This window comes from Crinia signifera, chromosome 12 (assembly GCF_055691185.1).
Source record: "Crinia signifera chromosome 12, ASM5569118v1, whole genome shotgun sequence".
Classification (NCBI taxonomy): Eukaryota; Metazoa; Chordata; class Amphibia; order Anura; family Myobatrachidae; genus Crinia; species Crinia signifera.
The window spans coordinates 14496399-14522850 of record NC_139228.1 but is presented as its reverse complement, the minus strand read 5'-3'; the positions used below and the strand labels follow the sequence as shown (position 1 = coordinate 14522850).

Here is a 26452-nt window from a genome sequence, read left to right as displayed (position 1 = left end):
AGCACCTCAGTACTAGGCCCAGACACAGCCTTGATATAAAGAACCTCTGTCCTATTCGCATCTACAGACTGCAAGGTTTGGGTATTTGCACAAATGACATCCATCCGAAATTATGTAGAGGAGCCGAGAGGGGTGGAAGATTGGGGAGCAGGTACTAATTACATCCCCCCCTTCTTACAGCTTGAATGAGGTGCACACAGCTCAGACGGAATGGAACACTGGCACAAGGAAATCACTCTGAAAAATGGCCCACAGAAAACTAGGACAGAGCCGCTGCTTAAACAATCTCTGGGAAATGCAATCGTTACTGTGGTTCTGGGGAGTACCAACACTGGATCAGCCGCCATCTTGTATAGGTGTGGTGCCATGTTACGCACTCTATGTAACAGAACCATCATCAGCCAGCTGGGGTAAAGTGAAGGAAACTCACCAGCGTGCTCCAGGGCCACTAGCATGGATTGCTCGATCAGATCACGCTCGATAAAGCTGCGGAAATCATCGTTGTACACGGTAAGGTCGGGGAGTTGGAAGGTGCAGACCGGCGTCTCCAGGGTGTGCTCGCTGCTGCCATTGCTGGAAACATGGGATCGGGCCAGGGAGACTATGGAGGAGCTCGCGTGAGATATACCTCGTGACAGGCGTTTCTCTGAAAGGAACAGGAAGCGAAAATGGGGTTAGGTTATGCTCGCAAAACATGTGACTCCTTATAGGAAGGACTACAACAACATGGCTGTCACTGGCAAATGACATGTCAAATGCAAAAACCCTGAAGATGTGCCGAGTCGTTTGGTCATTTTCCAATACAGGTGCACATTACATTTTAACCCAATTGTATGGGGACAGCTGCAGATAACATTCCCAAATCTGAACGCAACATTTTCTGGACCCTGTTGGGAGCACAGCGATTTCTTATTGGAGTTAGGGCTTTGGTTTGCATGTTCTGCAAGACTGTCCGGGTCCCTTAGCATCTGACCAGTCCAAGCTACTGTACAAAGCAGAGAATAGAGTTCAGCCCAATTGCTACCTCATCCCACCACAGGAAGGTCCCTTTCAGCAAGGCTGCAATTTTTGCAGATGACAAACCATGCTGCGCCGCAGGTAGGGCAGATGTAACAAGTGCAGAGATAGATAGATTTTGGTGGGGCGAGTTCAACCAGAAACCAAAATTGCAGTGTAGGTAAAAAGTAGCCAGTATTTACCCTGCACAGAAACATAACTCCCCACAAATCTAACTCTCTCTGCACATGTTACATCTGCCCCATCTACAGTGCAGCATGGTTTTGTCCATCTGCAAAAATTGCGGCTTTGCTGACAGGTCTGACCCAATCCCAAAGTACCAACCGATCGGCTCCTAACTGCTATGTTACAGGCGGTGTTTGTAAAAAATAAAAAGGGGCCGATTAATTGGTACCATCTCTCTCCAAGCATTGATACATCGCCCCCTGAGTGCGGAAGAGGAGCTAATGGTGATTGATAAAAACCCACCTGTGGGGGAGTAACCAGGCCTTAATGGTCACCATACACCTCCCCCCCTTCTCTCCTGCCAATGGGCAGAAGGATCAGAAATACTATGCACCTAATTGTTTTACTTCTTGTTCAGTCTTTTATGGTTTCCAATTACTTGTACGATTGTTTTATTTAAAAACCCCAACAAAAGAAAGTTAATTAATAAAAACAAAAAATAGGCACCAAATCAATAGAAGTCTATTGTGTAAATACACAAAAAACACACACAGACTATAAGCACAATAGAAAATGTACCATAAATAACAAACACACACCGCACCAAAGTCATCAATAAGGATAACCGGAAACGCACCTTGTATGAGGTCATCCTGCCGCTGTAGTGCCGGTCTCATAGGATGAGCCGCTTCTGGGGGTTTGAAGGTCCGGGTGTCGCTGTAGGTGTGTGCTAGCCCACCTGCATTTGCTTGCCGCAGCTTATCGTAGTCCGGGAGAGCGGCGTTAGCGTCCCATTTTTTACCTAGGTAACAAGAACGGAAATTAAGACACTGTTAGTAGATCTTAAAGACCGGTTTGGCCAACCCTGACCTATAGTACATCAACCAAATTTACTAGTAGGTCCCACAGGCCCCAGCAGTGTCCTACCCTAGACACCCCATTTACAACGGCTGAATCTGCCCCACAATAGGCCCACGTGTGTGTGGCCACACACACACACACACAGCACAGTGGCCCAGCATATAAATTTAAAGTAAAACCACTAGCAAATTCATCACTAATTAAATATACATTTCATTTTATTTTTATTAGCCACATAAAGTTAGAACGGTCCTGTGACTCAGCGAATGTAGCATGGTTTTCCACGCAGTCTTTTTATTGCGGCTGGAAGTGTTTCCGTTTGACATCGATGAATTATACAGTTGCTGTACGCCGAAATCTCATCTCTGTTTACTGCAATGTCACTCGACTGATTTATATTTTCTGAAAACAAATTGCATCCCATCTCCTGTCAGAATAGGAAGCAAATGTGTTCCGTCATCTGGAAGAGCAACGCACCCAGCTGCTGGTCTAGCAGCGCTCACAAACATCAGTCATCGCAAACAGAATCGCGAACAATGCTGTATACAGTCCTACTGTGACCACTCACAACCCTGTGTTCTCTGCTGCTATTGCTCCGGTCCCCGTGACGTAGGGCTTGGTGCTGATGGAGACCTATGGTTTGGCCAATTAAATCTGGTTCAAGTCTTTAGATGCACACAACATTAGCTTATAGTAAATGCTGAAAGCACAGCCTGGTCTGCATTTCAACACTGAAATACAGACTAGATTGTGCTATGAGCACCACAGCAGAGGGACACCTAACTGTATTTGTGAACAGTAGGAAACCGGAACATACTAGAGATGAAGATGGATTCACTATTCTCAACAATGCACACCATGGCTGATAACAGAGAACACAAGCTCAGACTGCTGCTCAAAACTGCAAATATACAGCCACATCCCTCGAGTTCTATCATTTACAAACGTGAAAGACCAAACAAACATGGAGAGCTGCCAACCCACAATGAGCAGGAGATGGGTGTTGGGCTTACCCACGGTTCTAAGCCAAAGGTGACGTAACCCAGCCAGGGTCTCCGGCAGGTCACAGCTGTGGTGTGGATTCCCAATGCTTCATTAGTGATGGGGAACCCACAAATACAGTAGCTGTAATGCAGGCTCGGATGTCATAGGCTGGGACGTCTTCCTCAGGTCACCCAGGCAAGACGTCTGTCACATTACAGAGGACCTGCATTTAGTCGTCCCCCCCCTGTATGTACAGTACTGCTGGAAAGCCCCAACAGAGTCACCGCTGGCCAGAGGATGAGGTCACTGCCCAGAGCGGCCGGCTTATCGTGGCAGACATCGATCAGTCTCCGTATAACGCAGATGGTGGGAAGGGCCACGAGAATACAGCGCCCGTAACTATGCCAGAACTGAATGATCACATAGACCAGTGTGTCACATCCGTATTTTGTTGCGGTGTCTGAGGTTTTGGGCACCGTGCGGCTTTAGTCTGAGCTCGTACCGATATCACTGATGGGAAACCACACAACAGGCAAGTGTGACACGTGTACATATAAAGGAAGTGAAACAAAGACGTATAGAGGGAGGATGAATGGGTTTGTATGAGCGCAGTGTGGTCGAGGTTAGATTGTAAGCTCACTGGGCAGGACCATCCATAGCTCCCGTGTCAGGTTACTGTGTGATACCTATATGGACATCACTGGTCTAAGACCGGTTATAACATCTCTAAGACATTCATTTAGGGTGATACGGTCACTAGTTCGACAAGCATTAGGTTCGACAATGGGAAAAGGCGGGCAGCCAAAAGGTCGACATGAGTTTTTCACATTTCCCTTGAGCCGACATGTGCCGACAGGCAGTATTTCATACCCTACCATCCACTACGGTGTGGAAGGAGAATATAAAAGTGTGCCGAGCAAATCAAGGCACCGTGCCCGAATGCATGGCATGACAGGGAGCCATGCGAGGGGGCGCAGTACACATTGACGGTGTCCATGTCAATTATGTCGACATGCGGAACTTTAAAAAAAAAAAAAAAAAACTCATATCGACATTTTGACTGTCGACCTAATACTTTTGTCGACCTTCCATTTCAGGTGTCTTCAGTGGTCGACACAATGCATGTTGACCTAAATAGGGTCAACTCAATGACGCAATGCGCACTGGCCATAAATAATTTGAATTGGTCCTGGGCACCAAACACCGGGCAGCCCAGGGTGTCACGGTACCCAGCTGGGGAACCACTGGTCTGACGGACCCTTCCATAGGATTACTGCTGGCAGACGGGGAGATATCGGCCTTCTATACGGAGTTACGGCACGCGCTGGTCACTACATTACGTACAACTTACACCATAAGCAGCTCCCAGTGCTGCCTGGCGGATGGGATTAAGACGGAGGACAGCCATGAAACAGCAGCGGCAATTATAAGGCACAGAGATAACTGCTCAGACGCAGTGAAAACGTTACATATGATCCCGCTGTGTCATGTATGTTACACATGACAGACAATGCTGTGTTTCACATGTACATTACTGGGCCACACAAGCGTTTTTGAATGTGAACAAGCAATGGATGAATGACACACGTCAGTCGGCTCCTAATAACTGCTAACCCCCCACAGATCTGTAATAGCGCACCCGTCTGACACCTTGGTGTAATTACATGGAACCAGCTGGAAGCGCAGAGCATAGTGCTACGGTACACCGCTCCACAGGCTACAACCGGGATTCTCAATCCGCTCTGCTGGCAGTCACACGTCACCTCCCGCAATCTGGGATCCGGATGATAGGACAACACCTAAGGTCATCATGTGCAATGACAGGCAATGGTCGCCATGAGTTTTTCACATTTTTTTCTAACTTTTTTTTTACATTTCCATACTTCACCACCGACGTGGACTCACATTGGGAACGGTAACGCATGGGGAGTAATGCGAGGGGACGTAGTACACTCACTGTGCTTAAGTGTCTACACTGACAAAAAAGTGAAAAACTGATTGTGAGCAAAAGAGTGTCGTCCGAGTGGACGCGGGCTCATTAATTGTGAGTCCACATACTCAGGTGTTGACACGGACAACAAAAAATGTAAAAACTCATGTCAACCTTATCAACGTCGACATTTTGGTCATGTTGACCTGCAGTCAATGTGAATTGTGCGCATGTCAACATTTTTGGCATTGACGTATCGATTGCCGACCTAGACACAATCTTCCAATCTGGGCCAATGACACCACAATAACCACACCAGACACACAGATGCACGGACTATACACCACGCACTTGGGATAATACAACTCCAGGCCATAACACAGGCGTTACGGATGGGGAAAGTGAGTGTGTAAACACAGAAATGAAGCGTGTCCTGATAATCCCAGACGTTTCCTCTTCCTCACAATATGCTGGAGTATGAACACTGCAGCTCCCCATTCTGCCGCAGAGCTGCTGCTACACGGCATTGAGACTTGTAGGGACCCCGCTGCCACCAAGGCCTCGGGCCAGCAGGTTAGAGACAGCTCACAGGCACAGTTGCAATGGAGACGTGCAGAATGAGTCCCTAGCGATGCAGCGCTCTCCTCCGAGGTTCCCAGGGCAGAGCGTCCCACATGAAAGGCAGTGTAAGGGCTATTTCACACGCTCCGGCTCCTGCCAGGCGGCGAATCCCCGCACGGCCGAGAAGCCGTGCCGCACAAGTAAGTTTAGAATGGAGGGGATGGCCACAGCCGTCCCTTCCAGTGGTGGGATCTGGCCGCAACCAGGCGGCCGGGCCGTGGCCCTCCCGTGTGAATGGACACAATCATGTCCATTTTTCACTACTGTGTGTGGCACTGCATTTGGCCGTGCGGGGTTTCGCCGCCCGGCAGGTGCCGGAGCGTGTGAAACAACCCTAAGTGTTCCAGTCTCCCTGCATAGCACAGTCTGCTTACGCTCCATTACAATGACATTCAGCCTGGCCTAGGAGCAGGATACGGTAATTATGTCTACAGCATGACAAGCATTGGGTCGACATGGGGAAAGGTCAACATGGGTCTAGGACGACACAAGCATTAGGTCGATACAAGCATTAAGGCAACAGTCAAAAGGTCGGCAGGGTTTTTCACTGTTTTTTGAGCCGACAGGCGGTATTTCATGCCCTACCATCCACTAGGGCGTGGTGGGAGAATAAAATAGTGTGCCGAGCGTACGTGGTGCACTTTACCCTGTCCATGTCGACGGTGTCGACATTCGGGTCAAAAAAAACAGTGAAAACCCAATGTCGACCTTTTGACTGTCGACCTTATGCTTGTGCCGACCTAGACCCATGTCGTCCTACTTGCTGTAGACCAAATGATCCATACCCCCAGGAGCTTGCAGCTAGTAATAGTAAATAGGCCGGAACACCGCGCAGGTGTATTATCCAGTCATCCTATAGCACTAGCATGGAACCGTATCAGTGCTACGGCCAATGTGAGTGCTCCGATAGCCATACGACGGACTGGAATTCCTGCAGGGGATGCGGAGGTTGCTCTTCCAGTTCGGCTTAGCACGTCCATGCTCATTATACAATGGTACACATAGATTAAGGACAATGTAGGTCATGAGTAATAGTTCTTATCTTCAGGTAACTTTCATTTTACCATGCTCACGGCCATGCAAACAAACACACGGTATTACAGAGCACGTTATTACAGAGGTGTTCTGGGGGGGCTATATAAGCACTGCAGGGTCTGTCTGACGAGGTCGCCGTTCTCCTGCACGTGTGTAGATAACCAGGCGGTAGCATCTGGAATCTGCCTTCTGTACTGATCAAGGCCAGCAGTGCTCAACGCATACTGCGAAACAAACCCCCTCCTTATTCTATTGCTGCGTGCAGAATGGGAACAAGGGCCTAGGTGTCTGTATGCACTGTGTAACCACATGTCTCATGTACAATAGTTATAATGCACCTATGGCAGAAAGGATATAGAGCCACAATAGCTGCCTATAGAGAATTCATGCAGTAAGTCATTCTGCTGGATACCTGCTTCATTACAGCGCAGTGTGTGTGTATCAATGCATCAGTGCATGCGTATCAATGCATCAGTGCATGTCTGTGTGTGTATCAATGCATCAGTGCGTGCGTGCATCAATGCATCAGTGCGTGCGTGCGTGTATCAATGCATCAGTGCGTGCGTGCGTGTATCAATGCATCAGTGCGTGCGTGTGTATCAATGCATCAGTGCGTGCGTGTGTATCAATGCATCAGTGCGTGCGTGTGTATCAATGCATCAGTGCGTGCGTGTGTATCAATGCATCAGTGCGTGCGTGTGTATCAATGCATCAGTGCGTGCGTGTATCAATGCATCAGTGCGTGTATCAATGCATCAGTGCGTGTATCAATGCATCAGTGCGTGCGTGTGTATCAATGCATCTGTGCATGCATCAGTGTGTGTGTGTATTGGGAATAAAACATTCCATAGTGCGGAAGTTAGAAAGAAAAAGTCGCAGCAACCAGCTCCTAACTGTCATCTTACAGGTTCTGGGAGGTTTTCCAATCTCTTTTGCGGACTGTCGGAAATAAGTGTCCAATTCAACCAAAGCTATTCAATCTGGCAGTCATAAAAAACTTGTGGCTTGGCGAAAAGAAAAAAAAAAATTAAGATTCACATTGAAAACCAAAGCAGATTCTACAATCTGGCAGTCATTTTTCGACAATGCAGATTCATCTTTTTAAAATGAATCTGCATGGGAGAAAGATGTCCGAAAACGTCAGACTGAATAGGTGTGCCCTGATATTTATGATGGTCAGAAATATAAGGGCACATTGAATACCCCAGTGTTTAGAAAAGGACCATTAGAAGATAGATAATCTATTTGATACTGGGTCTCACACCATTATATAGTCCATGTTTTCCATAAGGTCTATTACAGAACAGCATGGACATGCTGCTATCCTCTGCCATGGGGGTAGACTGGCAGTAAGACTGAGCTGGTGAGCAGGACAGGTGGCACACGCTGCTGTTTGCCTTGGGGCACACACTGTTATGAAAACAAAGCATTTCCCTAAACCCAATCCAAGAAAGCCTCAATAATACTAGGATCACATGACCGCCGCATGGTGCAGACAGGTGGGGAGAGCGCGCCGCACAGAATATTACTCACAGGGACACTACAGGGTGGGAATAAATCCACACAGCCAGCCGGGAGCCAAAACTCATCTTTCTATAGATCATCTATATATCATGTTTGGAGTCCATTTTTATATTGTCCAACATGCGATTTAACTTACAATATTCCCCCCACGCCAACAGACCCATTACTTTTAAAGGGTGATTTAACAGTTTTATCGTCCGAGCTCCCGTCTACCGCAACGTGACGATATTCAGTGGTTGCAAGTAAATGGGCGACAAACACGTGCCCAAATAGACTGGCCAGTGGGGTGCGCAAAAGCCAGACTTTGTGCGGCATTCTACACACCACATCAGAAGGGCGTGCTCAGAAATAATGGACGCCGGCGATCATCGGCGGACACCATCGGTGATGTTCACCCAGAAAACAACCGACCCAAGTGATTCTGCAGCCCTTGGGGAACACGTTAATCCCCTCCCAAGTACGTCATGCTTCGTGGTTTACATAAGGTCAGCAGAGACACAGATTAAGGCTCTTTAATAGGTCAGATCAGAGGACGCGCTCCACAAAACGAGAGCTTTGCATTTTACGTTAGAAAAACGAGCACCAGTAACGTGATACTAGCAGTGTCGAGCACAAGGGATAGGATGATGCCGCACCATTTAAAAAAAAATAATATGTACATCAAACTTTGCCCTCGGTGAATATTTCAAACATCTCCCTAAGGCCTGAGGCAGCCAGTGAGATTACACGCAGCCGGCACGCAGCACAGGAGGCAAAGTACGGCTATCTATCAGCTTATCTGAAGCTGATCACACAGCAGGAACATCGCAGGCACACTCACCACCAGGGCAATGCTAGGAAGTGTCCTACTCCGAGGCAAAGTGCCAAGTGCACCCAGTTTATTGGTTCCAGAAGATCGCACATACACAGAAGTAATTAGCCCTCGCTACGGAAAAGCATTTTATTATCCTTAAAGCGTTGCAGCCTTTAACGTAGCTCCGCGCCGCCATAAAGCGGATTTACAGACAGATCGCTTAGGAGACGCACAAAAAAACATACATTATGGCGGTCACAGAGCTTACTATCCGAATTCAGCCAGCCAATTACAGGACGCAGACAATATTCCGTCCGGTACCCCGGGGCAGGACACCTCTGAGGTTTCATAGGAAGATTTAGCAAAACTTCTCAAGAGGACAGGTGAAGTTACCCATAGCAACCAGTAAGATTCTACTGACCAATTTATAGCATGCAACAGATGAACGATAGCAATAATGTGAGTGGTTCTTCCCCTAGGCTGGTGGGATGCATTCAGCAGTGAGAGGTGTGACCACGCCTCCCACAAACACAGCCAATCCCACCTCTAACGCGTGGGCACCACCTCTTCACGCTACACCAACATTGAGGCGGGAGGCACTACACCTCGGCGGCGGCCCTTGTTCCAGGTGACTTTATAAGCTGTATTCAGATCATAACCTGGCTACATGCCCTGGTCACTGTCATTTTGTATATAGGTTAGATTGATGGCTCGCCTTACCTACAAACCAGATCCCCGGCCAGTCCTGGCTCCGCACGGGTTGAGGGCGCAAATTCGGACAGGAGAAGATCCAGGCCAGCACGTCACAGGACCAGGAACTCCTCTCGGGCGGTTTGTGGACAGGTGGGACATAGGTGAGAAGTTTAGGGTGAGAATGGACAGAGATCGCGTTACGCCCATCAGGGAATCAGCAGGAGGCAGATGTATAGGGTGCAATGCAGATTGCTGTACGTCCGCCGTGTGCTGTGTCATTACCTAGTCCACCATGATTTTAAAGTTGGGAGAGGAATAAATAAAAGACGCACGCTAGAGAAAAACCAGCAGCAACAACACGAAAACAATCGGATATAAATAAACCTCTCTCGGGCTCAGTTTGGACGCTGCTTGGCCGCCCCTCTCGTCATTTTTCTGGGGCCCGCCTCGCTGCTCAGAAGGGGGCATTGTTCTAACTCCTACAGGTGCTGCTCCTACACTCGCTCCTTAACCCTCTCCGCAATAGCAGCACATGGTGTAGTGTGGAACAGACGTGTTTTGGGAGTTTAAATCCATCAGTAGGTGCAAGGGGACAATCGATTGGCTGCTAACAATTGCCCGATGCGGAAGGACAGGTTAGCTTAGGGCTTTTAAAACCCATGCGGTTTCTCTTCCCTGCCTGGGGTGTCGCTCTCCATACCTAGCACAGGTATGATCTGCATATCAGTACTGAAATACAGACCACACTGTGCTAGAAGCACCACAGTAGAGAACACCACCCCAGGCAGGGACTGCACGGGTTTTGGAAGATGCAGGGTGGTTTCCGGTGGGTCCACCAAATGAAACCAAAAGGAGGTGTACATGCTAAATCAAAGTCATTTACAGACGGGGCCGCGCCTCCCAATGGACCCGCATCCTACTCACCAGCTGAAAGGAAGAACGGTTGCTTTGGATGAACTGGACACAGCTTTGGGGTGACCAGTATTAGTCACATAACACAGATCGTTTAAGACGTTTTTTGCTAAACTTGAACCTTGTTCAAAAATAAGTTTTCATCGAGGTTCGAGGTACGAGGTACCGCTTCAGAGTGCACAGAATGGCTGCTTCATTGTTGGGACTATTGATTTTGTGGTTACTACTAAAACAATTACACAGCGCTACAAGCACACACTTCCAAGTCTTCAGATGGTTTTGTGTCTGCCAGACTGTGCGAAACGCGTGCTGACACAAGTGTTCTCCCCTAGTAAAAGTGTGGGAAAGAACTCGGGGGCATGGAATGTAGGGGTGTGGTAAGCAGTGCCACTAAACATTTTCTCAATGTACCAGTGGAACTTTCGCAGCAGCTCCGCAGCCGCCAGCTGTATAATAACGCGTTTCGCACACTGTATTTAACATGATGTAGACTCTTCTTCTGTTGCGTCACATTAATACATCGGTAAGAAAACTAAACAATCGTCTCATCTAAACCGCAAGTCAGAACTCGAATACAACACGCCAGTGGGTACGTGGTCCAAGACTAGCCGTGGAATCTTCTACCTATCCTAAGAGCAACAGCTCTGGTGTCAAACACTTGAAAGGTCGAACAGGGCACACAAGCTGCCGGACGTAAACCGCTGCATGCCAACGTAGTTCTGTAAGCGTTGAGCACTGAGCCACCAGACTTTAGGAACAAGACAAAGAAAAAATGCAGCAGCCTACACCCAATATTGCTGGCATGTTCAGCAGCTGGAAACCTCCTTCTTACAGAAGAATGTCAGGGTCTGGAAAATGAAGCATGAACTCTGGTTGACAGCAACACTGTGAACTGTGAAAGTCATGTCCAGACTGCAGCCTGGGACCCAAGCATTTTACAACTGGTGTTTACAATGGGTTGGGCCCGGCCCACGAATCACACAAACAAAGGCCTGTTCTTGGACGCACTGCGACTACTGTGCTAAGCACACACTATAACGGCTCAAAACAAGCTTATCCGCACAAGTCACAACAATGATGAGCGCTAATGATTTTGTAGGGGGGAAAGAGTTTGGCGCAGGAAGGGCCAGGAGTAAAAGAAATATAAACATATATTTTAGGCGGAAAAGTCTAAAAACTAAAAGCGCTTGTTCTCTATTGTACAAATCCTGCTATACAGTCTGGCCACCTTCCTGTGCAGTGTTTAGGTAAGGGAACCCCTCCCATCGCACTGACCCACACCACCCCAAGTTCCCATAACCACCTGCAAGATCCCCTCCATGTGACAATATACAGGAAAGCAGGTCAGGCTGCAGGGGGAGTTGCTGATTGGATGCTCAGCTGCAACGTATAGTATGTTTGCTTCTTTGTTGTGTGATAGAATTTTTGCGCACACCTTCCCGCTGCTGCCTGTGACACACTAGGGTTCAACACGTTATAACCCAAAAATACAACCCAAAACACAAAAGATGTGCGTCACAAATGCGCTGCCAGTAGTTATCCCACCACCTTCAAACAGTAGTACTTTCCTGTTTATATGTTATACTTCATAGATGGTATATTATGTACCTAAGGAGCAGGGGAACCAAGGGTTTCGCCAATATGGGTACTCCCAGCTGGCAAACAAAAAGGACATTTTTATTGGGTTCCAACGCAATGCGGACTGAGTACACTGATGTTGAATGTTTTAATAACCCCTGATCATATGGGCAGAAATATTGGGAAGAGTTTACAAGCCATAACCAACACTTCAGTAAAGAACCCTTCCCAAACATTTGGAGTGACCCCTTTAGTGTAAAAATCACCAAGCCTACTGGGCCCTACACATGTAGGGACCCACTGAGCATTCCCAGAACACTCAGCATGATCCCTCAGCACACAGTGATGTGCCAGTGATGTGTGACCAGCGACCTGGCAGGGCTAGGTGTTCTCCGCTGAGAACACTGGCCCCAACAAATTAATAACCTGCATGTGGGATATTAATCAGTGCCATATACAGACACCCGCTGCCACTCATTTACACCACTCTGAAGGTGTTTATGAAAGAGAGAGATCTATCTATGCTAAACCAGATGGTGCGTTAGGAAATCAAACTGGTTTGGATGGAAGATCTAGAAAAAGAAAGCTTGTCTTCAGAATACAACAGGGTCTGCGAGACCTGTGGGTGGTGTAACATTGGTATGCTCCGATATCCCCCAGCGCCACCTGCCAAGACTTTTTGGCAATAATTATCCAGCGTTAAGATGCTGTGTCTGCCTGTATCCTGCGACCACCAGAACAGAATTCCGTACTCCAGTTGCTATGGACTGAGCCCAGTGTCTCCCGGCTCAATCCCTCTGCCACCTCCCTGCAGGGAATGGCCTGTGGTGTGGGAATTAGCAATCATTAAACCAGGCGGCGTTGTGTCTATGCACACCCAGAAGTAGCCGATTCCAAGTGCCGTAGGTAGGAACTGAGGAGAAGTGGTCCCAGGTTCCACTGGAGCCTGGGTGGAAATAAGCAGTTCCAAGTCCTGGTGTAGGTGTTAAACCCCTACTGTGCAGTTGGTGGAGTCCGTAACAGGCGGTTACTGATGGTAAGAGAGAATCCCTAATCCCTCAAGCCAGAAGAATAAAAAAATAAAAATAAAATCGGCAATCCCCAGGAGGAGCGTGGCCATCCGGTCACAAACCCCTTATGAACAATTGTAAATTCAACAAATATGGAGGTTTACAAAGGTGTTGCAAATAACTGAATAATTAAGTGACGTTACTCCTTACACTGTCCCAAAACGGCGCGCAGTACTGCAAAAGGCAGGAGCCCCGATTTAAATCCCTTTAGTCATTATATAGCAGGGAAGGAGGAGGCCTGGTTTGCAAGCTTATACATTAGGATCATTTTTTTTAGGTATCAATTAATCGTTGTAATAAATCCATTTAATGTCCTCGTTCATCAGAGACCGGCTACAAAACGCACCACATGAAGGTTCAGTTAATGGATTTCCTCGCCGGAACACATTTAAAAGGAAATGGCAGCACTTGTTAGTGGACCCTATGGACTTGTCGGTGAGGTGAGTACACAAGCCTTGCTCCTGGCGAGAGAGTACGCGGTCTGGCGGGTAACACCTCCTCTGAGGCCAGCCAGTGCGAGTAGGCAGTAAGTGCCAGCTGTTTGGGGATGCAGATAAATGAAGCAACGCAGGTTAAATCATCCAGGTACTACACGAACCAGGATCACACACACGCTCTTCTTATAAATAAAGTGTTTAGTCGGGGTACAGCAGCATCCCGTAACCGGTTCTCCCGTCACACTTGAAGAATGGGTGCAAACTCGGTCCTCCTCTGAATCAGGATCAGCACACCCTGGACTGTGCAGCAGCTTTGACCCCCGTGGGATGGTAAATCAGTTTATCCTGCCAGTGACCAGGGCTGTCCTGCATGCGGCAGATGGTACTCTGCTATTAAACCACCGGAAACGTAACACACAATGCACTGGCAGATGCTGAGCACCTTGTCCCCTGCTGCACAGATGTACTTAACCCTGTGCGGAGCAGCAGCCTAGCTGCAGGTCGGGTGAGGGCAGAGGGATTACAGCAGCTGTGTAGCTGCACCATACTCTACATAAGGGCTGCTAGGAGGCAGCTACGGTCTGGGCAAGTTTCCCATCCAATTACCTCCTCTAACCGAGCAGATAGCACAAGTCTATATACTGATCAGAACATGGAGCAAGCTTCTCCGACCAGCGACCATTAGGGGGCTGAAAACGGCAGCGCGCACCCGTCGATTTATCGCTGGTGCACACTCCAATCGCTGGCAATATGGTCGCTCAGCGACCTTATTGCCAGCGATTTATGCCCGTGTGTACACAGCTTTAGACATTACACTGCAGCAAAGGGATAATACGGTCATTAGGACGGCAAGCATTGGGTCAAGGTTGACATGGGTCAACAGGTCATTATGGGGTTATTCACTTTTTTGAACCGACATGCGGTATTTCATGCCTACTATCCACTAGGGCGTGGTGGGAGAATAAAATAGTGTGCCGAGCGCAGCGGTGCTACGTTTCACTGCCCATGTTGACCTAAAGCTTGTGTCGACCTAATGACATGCCGACCTAATGATCCATAACCGCAGCAAACGTATTTAAAAAAAACAAAACACAACTATCTTTAATAAAACAAATCGTCTCTCCACTTGATTAAACTAATCTGTAAGACAGCACCAGAAAGAGAACTGATACAAGAAGTCAAAAAGCTGAAACTTTAGTCAGTTAAGTTTCTGGAACATTCTGCTCCAGCCCCTACTGCATACAGCAGATCTCTACCAATCATCTACAAGCCTGTGCAACACACTGCAAAAGAGAGACACACACACACACCTCCTGTCCAACAGGAGACAACCTTTTCACACGTGTACCTTACACTGCAAGGTTGATTAAATGGATAGGGGATTCCATTTGCAAAGCACTCTATGGGTCATTCCACAGTTCTTAACATATGGGGGGCGGGGGACTGGGATGTGACTGGGACATTCCAAGACTGATCGCCTTTTTCTGACGCCATTCCTCGGATAACTTTGATGTGTGCTTTGTATAGTTATCAGGCTGCAAGGTGACATTCCTCCTCGTGTTCAACTCCCTGACCCAGGTTCTGTGCCAATCTACATAGGTGGCACGGTTCATTGTGCGCCCTCTATCCTGATCCCCATATGCCACACCCCAAGCCCCCTGGTAGCTGATGAGTTATTGCCAGATTTTTACATAGCGCACACATATTCCGCAGCTCCTTGTTGGGAGCCAACTAACCTACCAGTATATTTTTGGATTGTGGGAGGAAACCGGAGTACCCGGAGGAAACCCACACAAGCACGGGGAGAATATACAAACTCCACACAGTTGGGAACATGGTGGGAATGGAACCCATGACCTCAGCGCTGTGAGGCAGTAATAGTAACCTGCGGAGCAATGAAGGTTTCTTGTTGTACCGGGGCACATGTAATGCTTCCAATCTCTTTTTATACCCCTTACTTGGTCACAATGCCTGGGATGTCAACATTAACAATATTGATATTTATCATGTAGCAGTGATGACATATGAACAGGATTAAGAACGTCCCTGATGGTCTAGTTGTAACTTACCTGGTTCAGCAGGTCCACTGGTATTATCTGTGTAACCTGCAACATCCAACTCCTAGCAGATCCTGTAGCGCTTGTGGTGATGAGAATTACTAAATCCCAGGAGGCTTGGCGAGGCGATAAACTATAGCGCAGCTCATCCGATCTTCAGGTTCCGATGCAATGCTCACAGGACCACGCATTGCATCTGACCTGATCTCAAACCCAGGCGATTTGTTCAGTTTCTATAAGCTTTCATGGTCTAACAGCATCCCTCCCCTCCCGCGGCCTAACTCCCTGCTCCCAAAGACTAACCCTAATCCTCGCTTCCAGCGGCCTAACTCCCTGCTCCCAAAGACTAACCCTAATCCTCGCTTCCCGCGGCCTAACTCCCTGCTCCCAAAGACTAACCCTAATCCTCGCTTCCCGCGGCCTAACTCCCTGCTCCCAAAGACTAACCCTAATCCTCCCCTCTCGTGGCCTAACTCCCTGCTCCCAAAGACTAACCCTAATCCTCGCTTCCCGCGGCCTAACTCGCTGCTGCCAAAGACTAACCGTAATCCTCGCTTCCCGCGGCCTATCTCCCTGCTGCTAAGGACTAACCCTAATCCTCACTTCCCGTGGCCTAACTTCCTGCTCCCAAAGACTAACCCTAATCCTCACTTCCCGTGGCCTAACTCCCTGCTCCCAAAGACTAACCCTAATCCTCACTTCCCGTGGCCAAACTCCCTGCTCCCAAAGACTAACCCTAATGCTTCCTAACACTCTGCAGCATTAAAGAGTGACCAGAAAAATGACTGATGGGATTTATCTTGATTTTAAGCTTCCTATCTCAGAAAGCATTTACTTCTATATGCGAGTGTATACTCGCTGCAGCTGCTGTACCTCAGGTATTTCACATATTATCAGAGTAGACTCCCACCACCCCCCTCCCTCTAGAATGCAAGCTGTCATGCACGCGCCGGGTTCTCTGCACCCTATGTCTCACGTATGTTACTCTCCCCCGTTTCTCTCTCTCTGGCGGCTGTTTTCACGTAAACGACAGATCCATACCGCATTATAAATACATGCAATTACATACATCATAGTTCAGGTGGTCAGTTTGGTTGCTCTACAAAGCTCCATGCTAGTGAGGGCCCCAGTGCAGGGAGAGGTAGAACCATTACCCCTAAGGAGTTACACTCCAGCAGCAAAATATTTAGGTGCTGCAGCGACACGATTCCTGAGCGCAGTCCCAGCATCTTCACCAGCGTTTGCAGTGATCATATAATCCTGCGCCATTACGAAATTTTTTTTTTTTTTTTTTTTTTACAATAAAAGAATAAGTTAACAAACTGCAGTTATTGGCTCGCAGGACAGCAGCCGCCTCTCACCCGGCTAAGCGGCCGGGAATGCTGGAAAAAAGTTCATCAGCACCTCCTCTATAGGATGATATCAGTGCAGAAGTATGCCTAGAACACAAGACGGTCTCAGGGGAATGGCATGTCTGCACGCTCATCCCCCCCCCCGTAAGCACAGGCATACAGCCTCGGAGATGGGCACAGCTTCCCCGTCTAACACTGCTACAGACTGGCATTACATGTACCACCCCTTGTGTGGCTCCCCGGACTAGTGGGGGTATTGCCTGTAGAACCTACCGGCTTGTAGGTAGCCGTTTATAAAATGGATGCTTGAACCGGATTGGTTCCAATGGGCAACAATTGTTCTCTTTAGCGCCTCTCATTGTCACCCTGGTAACGCATTATTCTTGCGCCAGAAGCACCAGCTGACCAAGCACCTATATCCTCACTATGGAATAACCAAAACTCCCCCCAGGATGGGACTGAAGGTTGTATTTTTCCATTAACTTTATTGTTACCTCCAGGAACTTTCTGCCAATACTTCCAGATCACCATCACTGGCTCCCCATACCTCTCCGCTCTGCATCCGGCCTCCGGCTCTCTACCCCCTTCAATAATCACCTCTATCTCCCACTTCCAAGTCTTCTCCTGAGCTGCTCAACTCCTGACCAGACTCTCCCACCTTTCAAGCACTACCTCTTAAAAAAATCTACCTCTTCACTATACTGTACCCTCCGAACGATTTAATTTATAGCGTGTCCGAGTGAATCCGTTTAATTATATATACACATGTATATGTGCAAGACTTGTAAGTGTAGAACTAGTATCTAAATCACACACATCGTTGATTGCCATATTCCCAATATAGCGCCTGTATCTGATGAGTGTGCATGCGAATGGTAAACTGCGCGGCGTGCACATGCAGGAGGTCCGCCTGCGAACAAAGCCAGCGATGGCTGTTCGCAAGATAAGTGACAGTTGGCGGGCGTTTGTGAACGGCACCCCGGCATTTTCTGGGAGTTCTGCCCCCAAAAAAAGCAGGTGGATGCCGGCCGTTGGGAGGGACGCTGATGTCAGCAGCAGCCCTAATCTCGATATCCCCACAGCACCGAGTAATGGTGTGTACACACCGTACAATTCAGCATGAGATTTTGACAATATAGTCAAAATCACATCGGGATCGCAAAGGTTTTTTACCTTACGACCCCGATTGGCACTCCCGGGACAGCACAGATCGGAATCCAGACAGGGCAGCAATGACTATATAGTGGAAATCAATTTCAGTGTGTGTGTGTGTGTGTGTGTGTGTGTGTGTGTGGGCTGCTGATGGCTAACTGTTGGATGGGCTGCGATCAGGTGTGAATCAGACCTATAGTCAGATTGCTAGTTACAGTATTCAACGATTATGTGATAAGGGCAGGCGGCCCTTGTGTGTCGTGCCCAAAGGCACCGGGTATAGCTGCGTAAAGCAGCTAAACCCATACAGAAGTATTGGGCGCTGCAGGGACAGAAGTTTGGGCACCAAAAAGGTCGACCTCTCACAGAAATAATGGGCACTTGATGGCAAAACGACTTCGGGCATACATTACCTATGGGTACCCAAAAACAACTGAACACCCATAATGTGCTTTTCCATATTGTACTAGGAGTCTGGGAAACCACAGTACCCTAGCAGCCCGGAGCCAGCAGCCAGGCACATAGTGGCAGCAAGAAAGAAAAGCTCATAGCAATCAATGAATTCCAAGTGAAAATGTCAAATAGATTCAATTAAGCGCTACTACTACCCTCATCGTTAGCAGCTCTCACCAGCGCCTGAGCCCAACCCAGGCTGGAGTGGTTCTATGTACATAGTGGTAGCCATATAGGACGATACCAAGTCACCTAAATAATGCTGCCAGCAGGGACCAGCATTGGCAGCCGATTGTGGCAACAACAATATACCCGCACATCATACAGCCTGGCAGCCAGAGACTATGCCCAGAGCGCTTTAATGAAGGTCACCCCTAATACTCTTTTCCTCGCCCTGTGTATTAGGAGTGCCGGTGGTGGCTGGCAGCCCCACACTTGCCTGCATGGTTCCCCTATTCTCAAGTCATTGAACACATTTGCCTTCCGTCAGCTTGGACAGATATGTGATCCTGTGGCGGTTGTGTACAGAGGAAGGAGCGCTCAGCATTCCCATAGCAGCCTGCTCGCTGTATTGACAAGCGAGAGCTTTGTGCACGTGGGCTGAGCGGCCACCATGTAAAATATTTGCTCTTCATTGAAAGAGACGAGTCCCTGGGGGTAGTCTGGAGACAGGGCTGTATTTCTGGGAAGCAAGCACCACACACACACACACACACACACACACACACACACACACACACACACACACAGGCATATGTGGTGCCATGCGGGACAGGACAGTTATCCTGCTCTGCACATTTGACTGTCACTACGGTCAGTCCGTGTTTTTCTGGCCAATGTAATGATAGGGAATGGATGAGTGTACAGACCACTGTAACCCTACAAGAACCTGGCACAGCAGTCAGTGTGAGGGGCTCTGTATATGGTAAGCAGTGTGTAACCCATGCAGACTTGCACCGAGCAGATGCTACCACCACAATGGTCTAGGACTATATGAATGAGAGCTGTAGTCTGTCACACTAACTAAACTACAGAGAACACAAGGAGCTAATTAGGAACCAATACACTGGACCTGCGGATGCCGGGTCACTGGTGCACAATATGCACAGACATCCCCCCATCCATTCCCAACTACCCCAAACACTAAGCAGCGGCAATTTACAGCACGGGAATTAAAGCAGCAGGGCTATTCGGAACTGATCACAGATGCTGCGTGTTAACGCCCGTTAACAGTTAATTTATTGGGTGAGAATAAATGAACAGTCCCGGGCATTAAAGCCTGAGGCTTTCTAAACACCCTGTAAATGACTGGGGCTAACAGAATACCCACTGGAGTGTAGAAGGAGGTACAGCTGCAGCTCCGGTTCTCCCTGTGCTTCTGCCTTTCCGCATTGGAATAAAGTAGCAATGCATCAGCACCGGGTATCGTATCCGACAGCATGGTGCCACAGTGATTCACACTGAATCTCAGATCTGAGTCATACGATGGTTCCATCCCATCCAGAGCCCAGTCTGTGTGGAGTTTGTATGTTATCGATGTGCTTTTGTGGGTTTCTAAAGTGTACTGGTAGGTCTGTTGTCTCCAGACCCCCCAAAAAAAACATTAACAACCCATGTGATAGGGAATTTAGATTGTAAGCTCCAATGATGAGAATACTCTCTAGGGCTGTGTAATATGCGCACTAGATAAAGAACTAAATACACATAATACATAAACAAACGCTGGGGGTATTTTGCTCACAGGCTGAAGACTGTAAATACAGACTTATGACTGTAAATATTTTCTTCCCAACATAACCCATATTAATAAATAAGGGCCAGATGCACGAAGCTTCAAAAAGTGATAACGAGGAGAGTGATAAACAACCAGCCAATCAGCTACCACCTGTAATGTTTTCAAACCCAGCCTGTAACATGACAGGCAGGAGCCGATTGGCTGGTTGTTTATCACTCTCCACTGTATTACTTTATTGAAGCTTGATACATCTTACCCAAAATGTAAAAAAAAAAAAAGATAACAGGTATGACACTAGATGACAGCACAGTAGGCAGGGTGGTACTGGCAGGCATTGTGCCTTTTGTACAAGGGGGCAATTCAATAACAGAGGGACTGTATGGGCTTTGTTAAATGCAGGATGCTAGAATGTACTATCAAATCGGTTGGCACATCGGTGGGGCAGCTGGCTGGCTGGCCAATCACTGAGGTGCATACCCAACGTAATTGTAGGAACCTGTACAGCAGGCATGTCCAACCTACAGCCCTCCACAGCTGTTGTGAAACTACACATCCCATCATTCCTTGCCACAGTTTTGCTATTAGGGAATGGGAAACTGTGGCAAGGCATGCTGGGATGTGTAGTTTCACAACAGCTGGAGGGCCATAGTTTGGACATGCCTGCTTTACAGACAGGATGGCCACTTCTGCAACAGTCAATTCTGGTTTAATGGTCCAAAAAAAAAAAATATTAGATTCATATAGAAAAAATTATAACTAAACTGGTACATAGTAATGATAACCTAATGGTAGAATGCCTGCAGTCTCCTGGTGAATCCGGAGGCATAAGATTCCTATTCAGGACAAAACCAGTAACTTTATATTCGTAGGAGAACTTGTGCCGCGCACGGCCGTCGGAACCAGCCAGCCATTTCTGGCAAGACAAAGAACGCAAAATCGAGGGCTCAGACAGAAATAGCTCATTATAAATAGATTTCTGAATGTGTTGATTAAATTATCCGCCAACGCTCATTGACACCTCTGCGTCTATGTCAGACCCTTATGCTGATCTAACAGGCTCGCTGTACCAGACATCCATGGGCTGCTCTCATGTTATCTGGATGGAAAATAACAAGGACTATAGTTAGGCAGGTAAACCCCCAACCCACGTCAGCATGAGAATAACTGGGACCGTGCTGGGAACGCCAGCACATATACCAGGTTATATGCCCGCTCCTGGCCAAGTATAATGCCCAAAACAGCCCAGTACCACTAAACAATAAAGGAAGGGGATACTTGTGGGGATGGGTCATTGGGTTGAACTACAATAGGTCGACACCTGAACTAGGTCGACGTGCCTAAGGTCAACATCTATCAAAGGTCGAATAAAGCATTAGGTTGACAGACAAAAGGTCAACATAGGAGTTAAAAAAAAAAATTTGTCCCGAATGTCGACATAGACACTCTATATTCTCCCACCACGTTGTAGTGGATGGTAGGGCATGAAATACCGCCTGTCGGCACATGTCGGCTAAAAAAAAAAAAAAGTGAAAACCTATGTTGACATTTCACTGTCGACCTTCCATCCATGTCGACCTATTTTAGGTGTAGACCTAATGATTTTATAACATACTTCTTAGCGCTCAAAAACTTGCAATGTCGGTGTTGCGATGCGCCATACAGGAAAACCACATGGCATAGAACTGAATTCACCACCTGCACATTAGACAAACTGCAGTACACATTCAATACGCAATGCTTTGCTATTATAGAATCGCAGTCCCTTGGATAACATTGTGTAAGCGTTACCCTCATATACATACACACCGCCTATCGCAGGTGACGTAGCGCCGTCATTAAGGCCCAACGCCTGCACTAGAGTGAACAACACAATTTAAACTGAGAATCCAACCAGCAACTCGTTCTGGCACCGTACTGCTAAACACACTGATAGTACGAAGTAGAGGAAAAAGTAACCTGTATGTCATAACCCTTTCCACGGTGCTTAAACAAACAGCACCTTGTGAGGTGAACGTGTGCCAAGTTCCCGGGGCCGCGCCATGTGCCCGTCTGACCTGCTCAGACGTCCGATTGTGAATCGGGGCTTGTTCTGAAGCTGGGGAAGCCATGGGCTGTGGAATAATACAACATTTCACAGAAAGACTGTTTCGTCATCTGACATGATTCAGGCCTGAAAAATAACTCTGCCGAACGTCAATTCCGTAAGCAATTTATAATTACTTTGCAATTACTTAACCGGGGTAATGACAGCCTGTTATTAGATAAGCGATGAGATATCTAGTCTATACTTAAAAAGGAGTACATTAGACAGCTCATTTCATACCCTATCGCATGTCTTCCCAGATCCCCTTTAAAATGTTTAAAACGCTACTTAAAAGCACAAACCCCAGGAGCGGGTCCGTGTGGGTAAAATACAAAATTCAGGGCTACTCTTGGCATTCAATGTCATCTCTATAGTAAATATTTCCCCACAATCCATTACGGACAGCTCAAGGACCCTACCCCTGTCACACACACACACACACACACACACACACACTTAGTACAATATTAGGAGCCAGCACATGTCAAAAACTGGAGACTACAGTCATTTGAGCTGCTGTGACTTCACTGCTGCAGCCTATGAATGAACAAATTCCATAATACCCAATCACAACCTATCACAGAAAGGAAATATTTAGAAAGTCAGGAAAAAAAAACAAAACATTAATGGCAAATAAAAAATGTTTAGAATACAATGCAACAAATTGTAAATATTGTATATACCAGGCATGTCCAAACTATGGCTCTCCAGCTGTTGTGAAACTACACATCCCAGCATGCCTTGCCACAGTTTTGCTATTAGGGAATGCTAAAACTATCGCAAGGCATGCTGGGATGTGTAGTTTCAAAACAGCTGTAGGGCCACAGTTTGGAGATGACTGGTATATAATTTAAAAGGCAACGGTAAGGTGTCTCCCATCTTAATATTATTGTAGAAGAGATAAATAAAAATAATATTATACATATACTTTATAGCAACAGATCAGCAAGTTAAGTGCCATAAAACTACATACATTTACATTGACCGTTCAGAAGTAGCTGGCAGCACACAGAGCAGACGCGCTTATTAAGATCATAAATTTGAACACAGGAATGTCTTCATTTTAGATAAGGGAGTTATACAATCCAGGACATAGTCCAAGCTGCCTCTCCGAAAAAATACAAAGGGGTGCGGCAGAGACAGGACTATAGCGCAGGACACTCAACCATTACAAAAATACACCTCACATACCCAAAGATTAATAGTGTTCAGCAGAACTCAGCTGTGCACTGGTAGAATTGTATTAAATTACTATTAAAGTGCAACTTGCACCAAACTTCATTTGACTGTAGAAAATCTACCACCAAGGCGTTCTTGAATAATGGTGATAGGCAAATGATACAGTTCAATAACCTATGGGACTGACCTCTAACCTTTACGGGGCCACATATTACTGTATCATGTTAAAAGAATACATCAATGAAAGCGACACAAATCTGTAATACGCAGGCATTTTACACAAGCATAATAACTTAGAATCCACAATTGTAACAGTGGTGAATGGCTGGAAGGCCGCACTTGGGCCCAGAGAAGTTTGTTGCATTTTACGGATACGTAACCAGCTAGCACAGGGATCCCCAGTTATTTAGTGGCAAGCAGGGAATGATGGGAATTGTAGTTCAACGTAATATCTCTTTGGAGAAAAAAAAATTTTTTTTTATATATATATATATATCTCCCCTACGAAACCGCCACAAACCCTCTGAATCACCAAGGAGTTCTCATGATTTACAAATGTGAGGTAGGAGAACTTCCCCAATGCCTCTACCGGCTAAATGACCATTGTCTCCATTGAGGTACACAAACACTCAGCAAGCTGTCCCACAGCTGCTCTCCCTCAGCAGTATACTCCTGGGGAAGGTTCATCAACACCTGGTGCAAAGGCCATAGGGCACTATGTGTCGTTATGCAATACAGGTCAGGTGGCAAGGATAGGACCTAGCACAGCCAACCTTGCAAACAGGTGGTTTAATGCAATCAAACTCATATGTAAAATGACATCATGGCATTACTAGCAGCAGATGTAATGTAGAGACACGGAACCATGGTCCTAGCACTACAATGCAATGCTGTATTCCTGGTAAGGAGGATAAGGTCTATGCTAGGTTTTGGTTGCACACTTCACCTACTAGAATCTCAGGAGCAGACCCCTCTGCTAGATCACATATTGTGCTGGATCCCAGGCAGATCCTCACTACAGGGATTTATAGAGGACAATGCGCTAAGCTCCCAGAGAATACTTCATTTGCATTCTCTCAAGTGACACAATGCACAAACCTTCTACAAGTCATCTATAGAGACTCTTACCGGAATGTCCCCGCTACAGAGAGACCCCTCACCAGACAGTGCCCGCTACAGACAGCACCTGCCACCAGACAGTGCCCGTTACAGAGAGAGCCCCCTCACCAGCCAGTGCCTGCCACAGAGGGCACACTCACCTGGCAGCGCCCGCCACAGAGGGCACACTCACCTGACAGCGCCCGCCACAGAGGGCACACTCACCTGACAGCGCCCGCCACAGAGGGCACACTCACCTGACAGCGCCCGCCACAGAGGGCACACTCACCTGACAGCGCCCGCCACAGAGGGCACACTCACCTGACAGCGCCCGCCACAGAGGGCACACTCACCTGACAGCGCCCGCCACAGAGGGCACACTCACCTGACAGCGCCCGCCACAGAGGGCACACTCACCTGACAGCGCCCGCCACGCAGGGCACACTCACCTGGCAGCGCCCGCCACGCAGGGCACCCTCACCAGGCAGCGCCAGCCACGCAGGGCACCCTCACCAGGCAGCGCCTGCTACTCAGGGCACCCTCACCAGGCAGTGCCTGCTACTCAGGGCACCCTCACCAGGCAGTGCCTGCTACTCAGGGCACCCTCACCAGGCAGTGCCTGCTACTCAGGGCACCCTCACCAGGCAGTGCCTGCCACACAGGGCACCCTCACCAGGCAGTGCCTGCTACAACGTTGGGGGCAGCTGCAGATACCCCATGAGTAACTTGGTGACAGCTATTTAGGGCCCCACACAGAGGAGGTACCCAGCCCTGTACCCATCTCCCTCTTCCTGAGTTTTCGGGGGGGTGCATCAGCAGGTGACCGAGTTGTCGGAGGGAGGGGGGGACCAGCCGGTGACAAGCACTCACCCTTGGACGTCATCCTGCCGCTGCCGGGGTCACAGAGCCGACGTGGGCACCAGGATCCGTTCCCAGCTCAGGCCAGGCCGAAGCCGGGGACTGGAGTGCTGCCGCAGCCCGGGAGAAGCATGTCCTGTATCCCGCGGAGAGCCCTCTCCCCGCCTCCCCCGGCCGCCGAACTGATCCTCCCGCTGCCGGTGCTGGGCCTGTCCCCGCCGGGGCTCCCCAGCTCTGACCTCGGCTCGCTCTGTACTCGGCTGCTGGATGGGAAGAGTTCAGCCCATCACCGTCCAACTACTCCGCGGCCGGCGCACGGCATGGCGGGACTTGTAGTTCCGGGGCCGCCCGCTGGGGGGTAGTGATGGGTAGTTCGTGAATGATTAGATCAAAATGAACTAATCTTCAAAGTGAACTAAATCGTTCAGATCACTGCTCTGGCAAAGATTAGTTCATTTAGTTCACCAGGAAGTAAAGCAAGTGGGAGGTGTAACACAGACAGACAGAGCCCAGCAGCTCCATAAGGCTCATTTACTGGATCTTTACTTCCTAAATCTAAAGTTAAAAGTACAACAAAGCCCAGCAAATACAGATCTAATAAAATAAAAATGTGCACTGCCTAGCCAAAGATGTGTGGTGTGTCTGAGAGTGAGAATGTGTGCTCATGCTGCTCACCTTTATGTGATACTATCATTATATGATTAGTTCAGATGTCCAAACACTTACTGCTGCTTCTGGTACTGGGTCCTGAGCATACTGCTGTGATAAATCCTCTACTAGGTGCTTCTGCAGCAGCCATGTTATCAGCTCTCATGCAATACACAGGAGGCAGTACATGGTAGCTGCCAAAGATGGCAGTGCTGAG

The 26452-nt window shown here is 48.0% G+C and overlaps 1 protein-coding gene across 2 annotated transcripts in view; it reads right to left on the bottom strand.

Annotated features, from left to right (window-relative positions):
- The window catches only part of OTUD7B (OTU deubiquitinase 7B), a 48336-nt gene extending 22408 nt beyond the window's left edge, over positions 1 to 25928 (bottom strand). Inside the window, exons 1-3 of one of the 2 annotated variants that reach the window (XM_083167032.1) lie at positions 25600 to 25928; positions 1820 to 1984; positions 431 to 646 (exon numbers count right to left, since the gene is read on the bottom strand). In XM_083167032.1, coding sequence (XP_083023158.1) covers positions 431 to 646; positions 1820 to 1984; positions 25600 to 25612 — 394 coding nt within the window. In that variant the 5' untranslated portion in view covers positions 25613 to 25928. Of the gene's footprint in view, positions 1 to 430; positions 647 to 1819; positions 1985 to 15689; positions 15790 to 25599 lie in introns of those variants that run through there. The other variant, XM_083167033.1, reaches the window with a different exon arrangement.
- Positions 25929 to 26452: the final 524 nt, after the last annotated feature.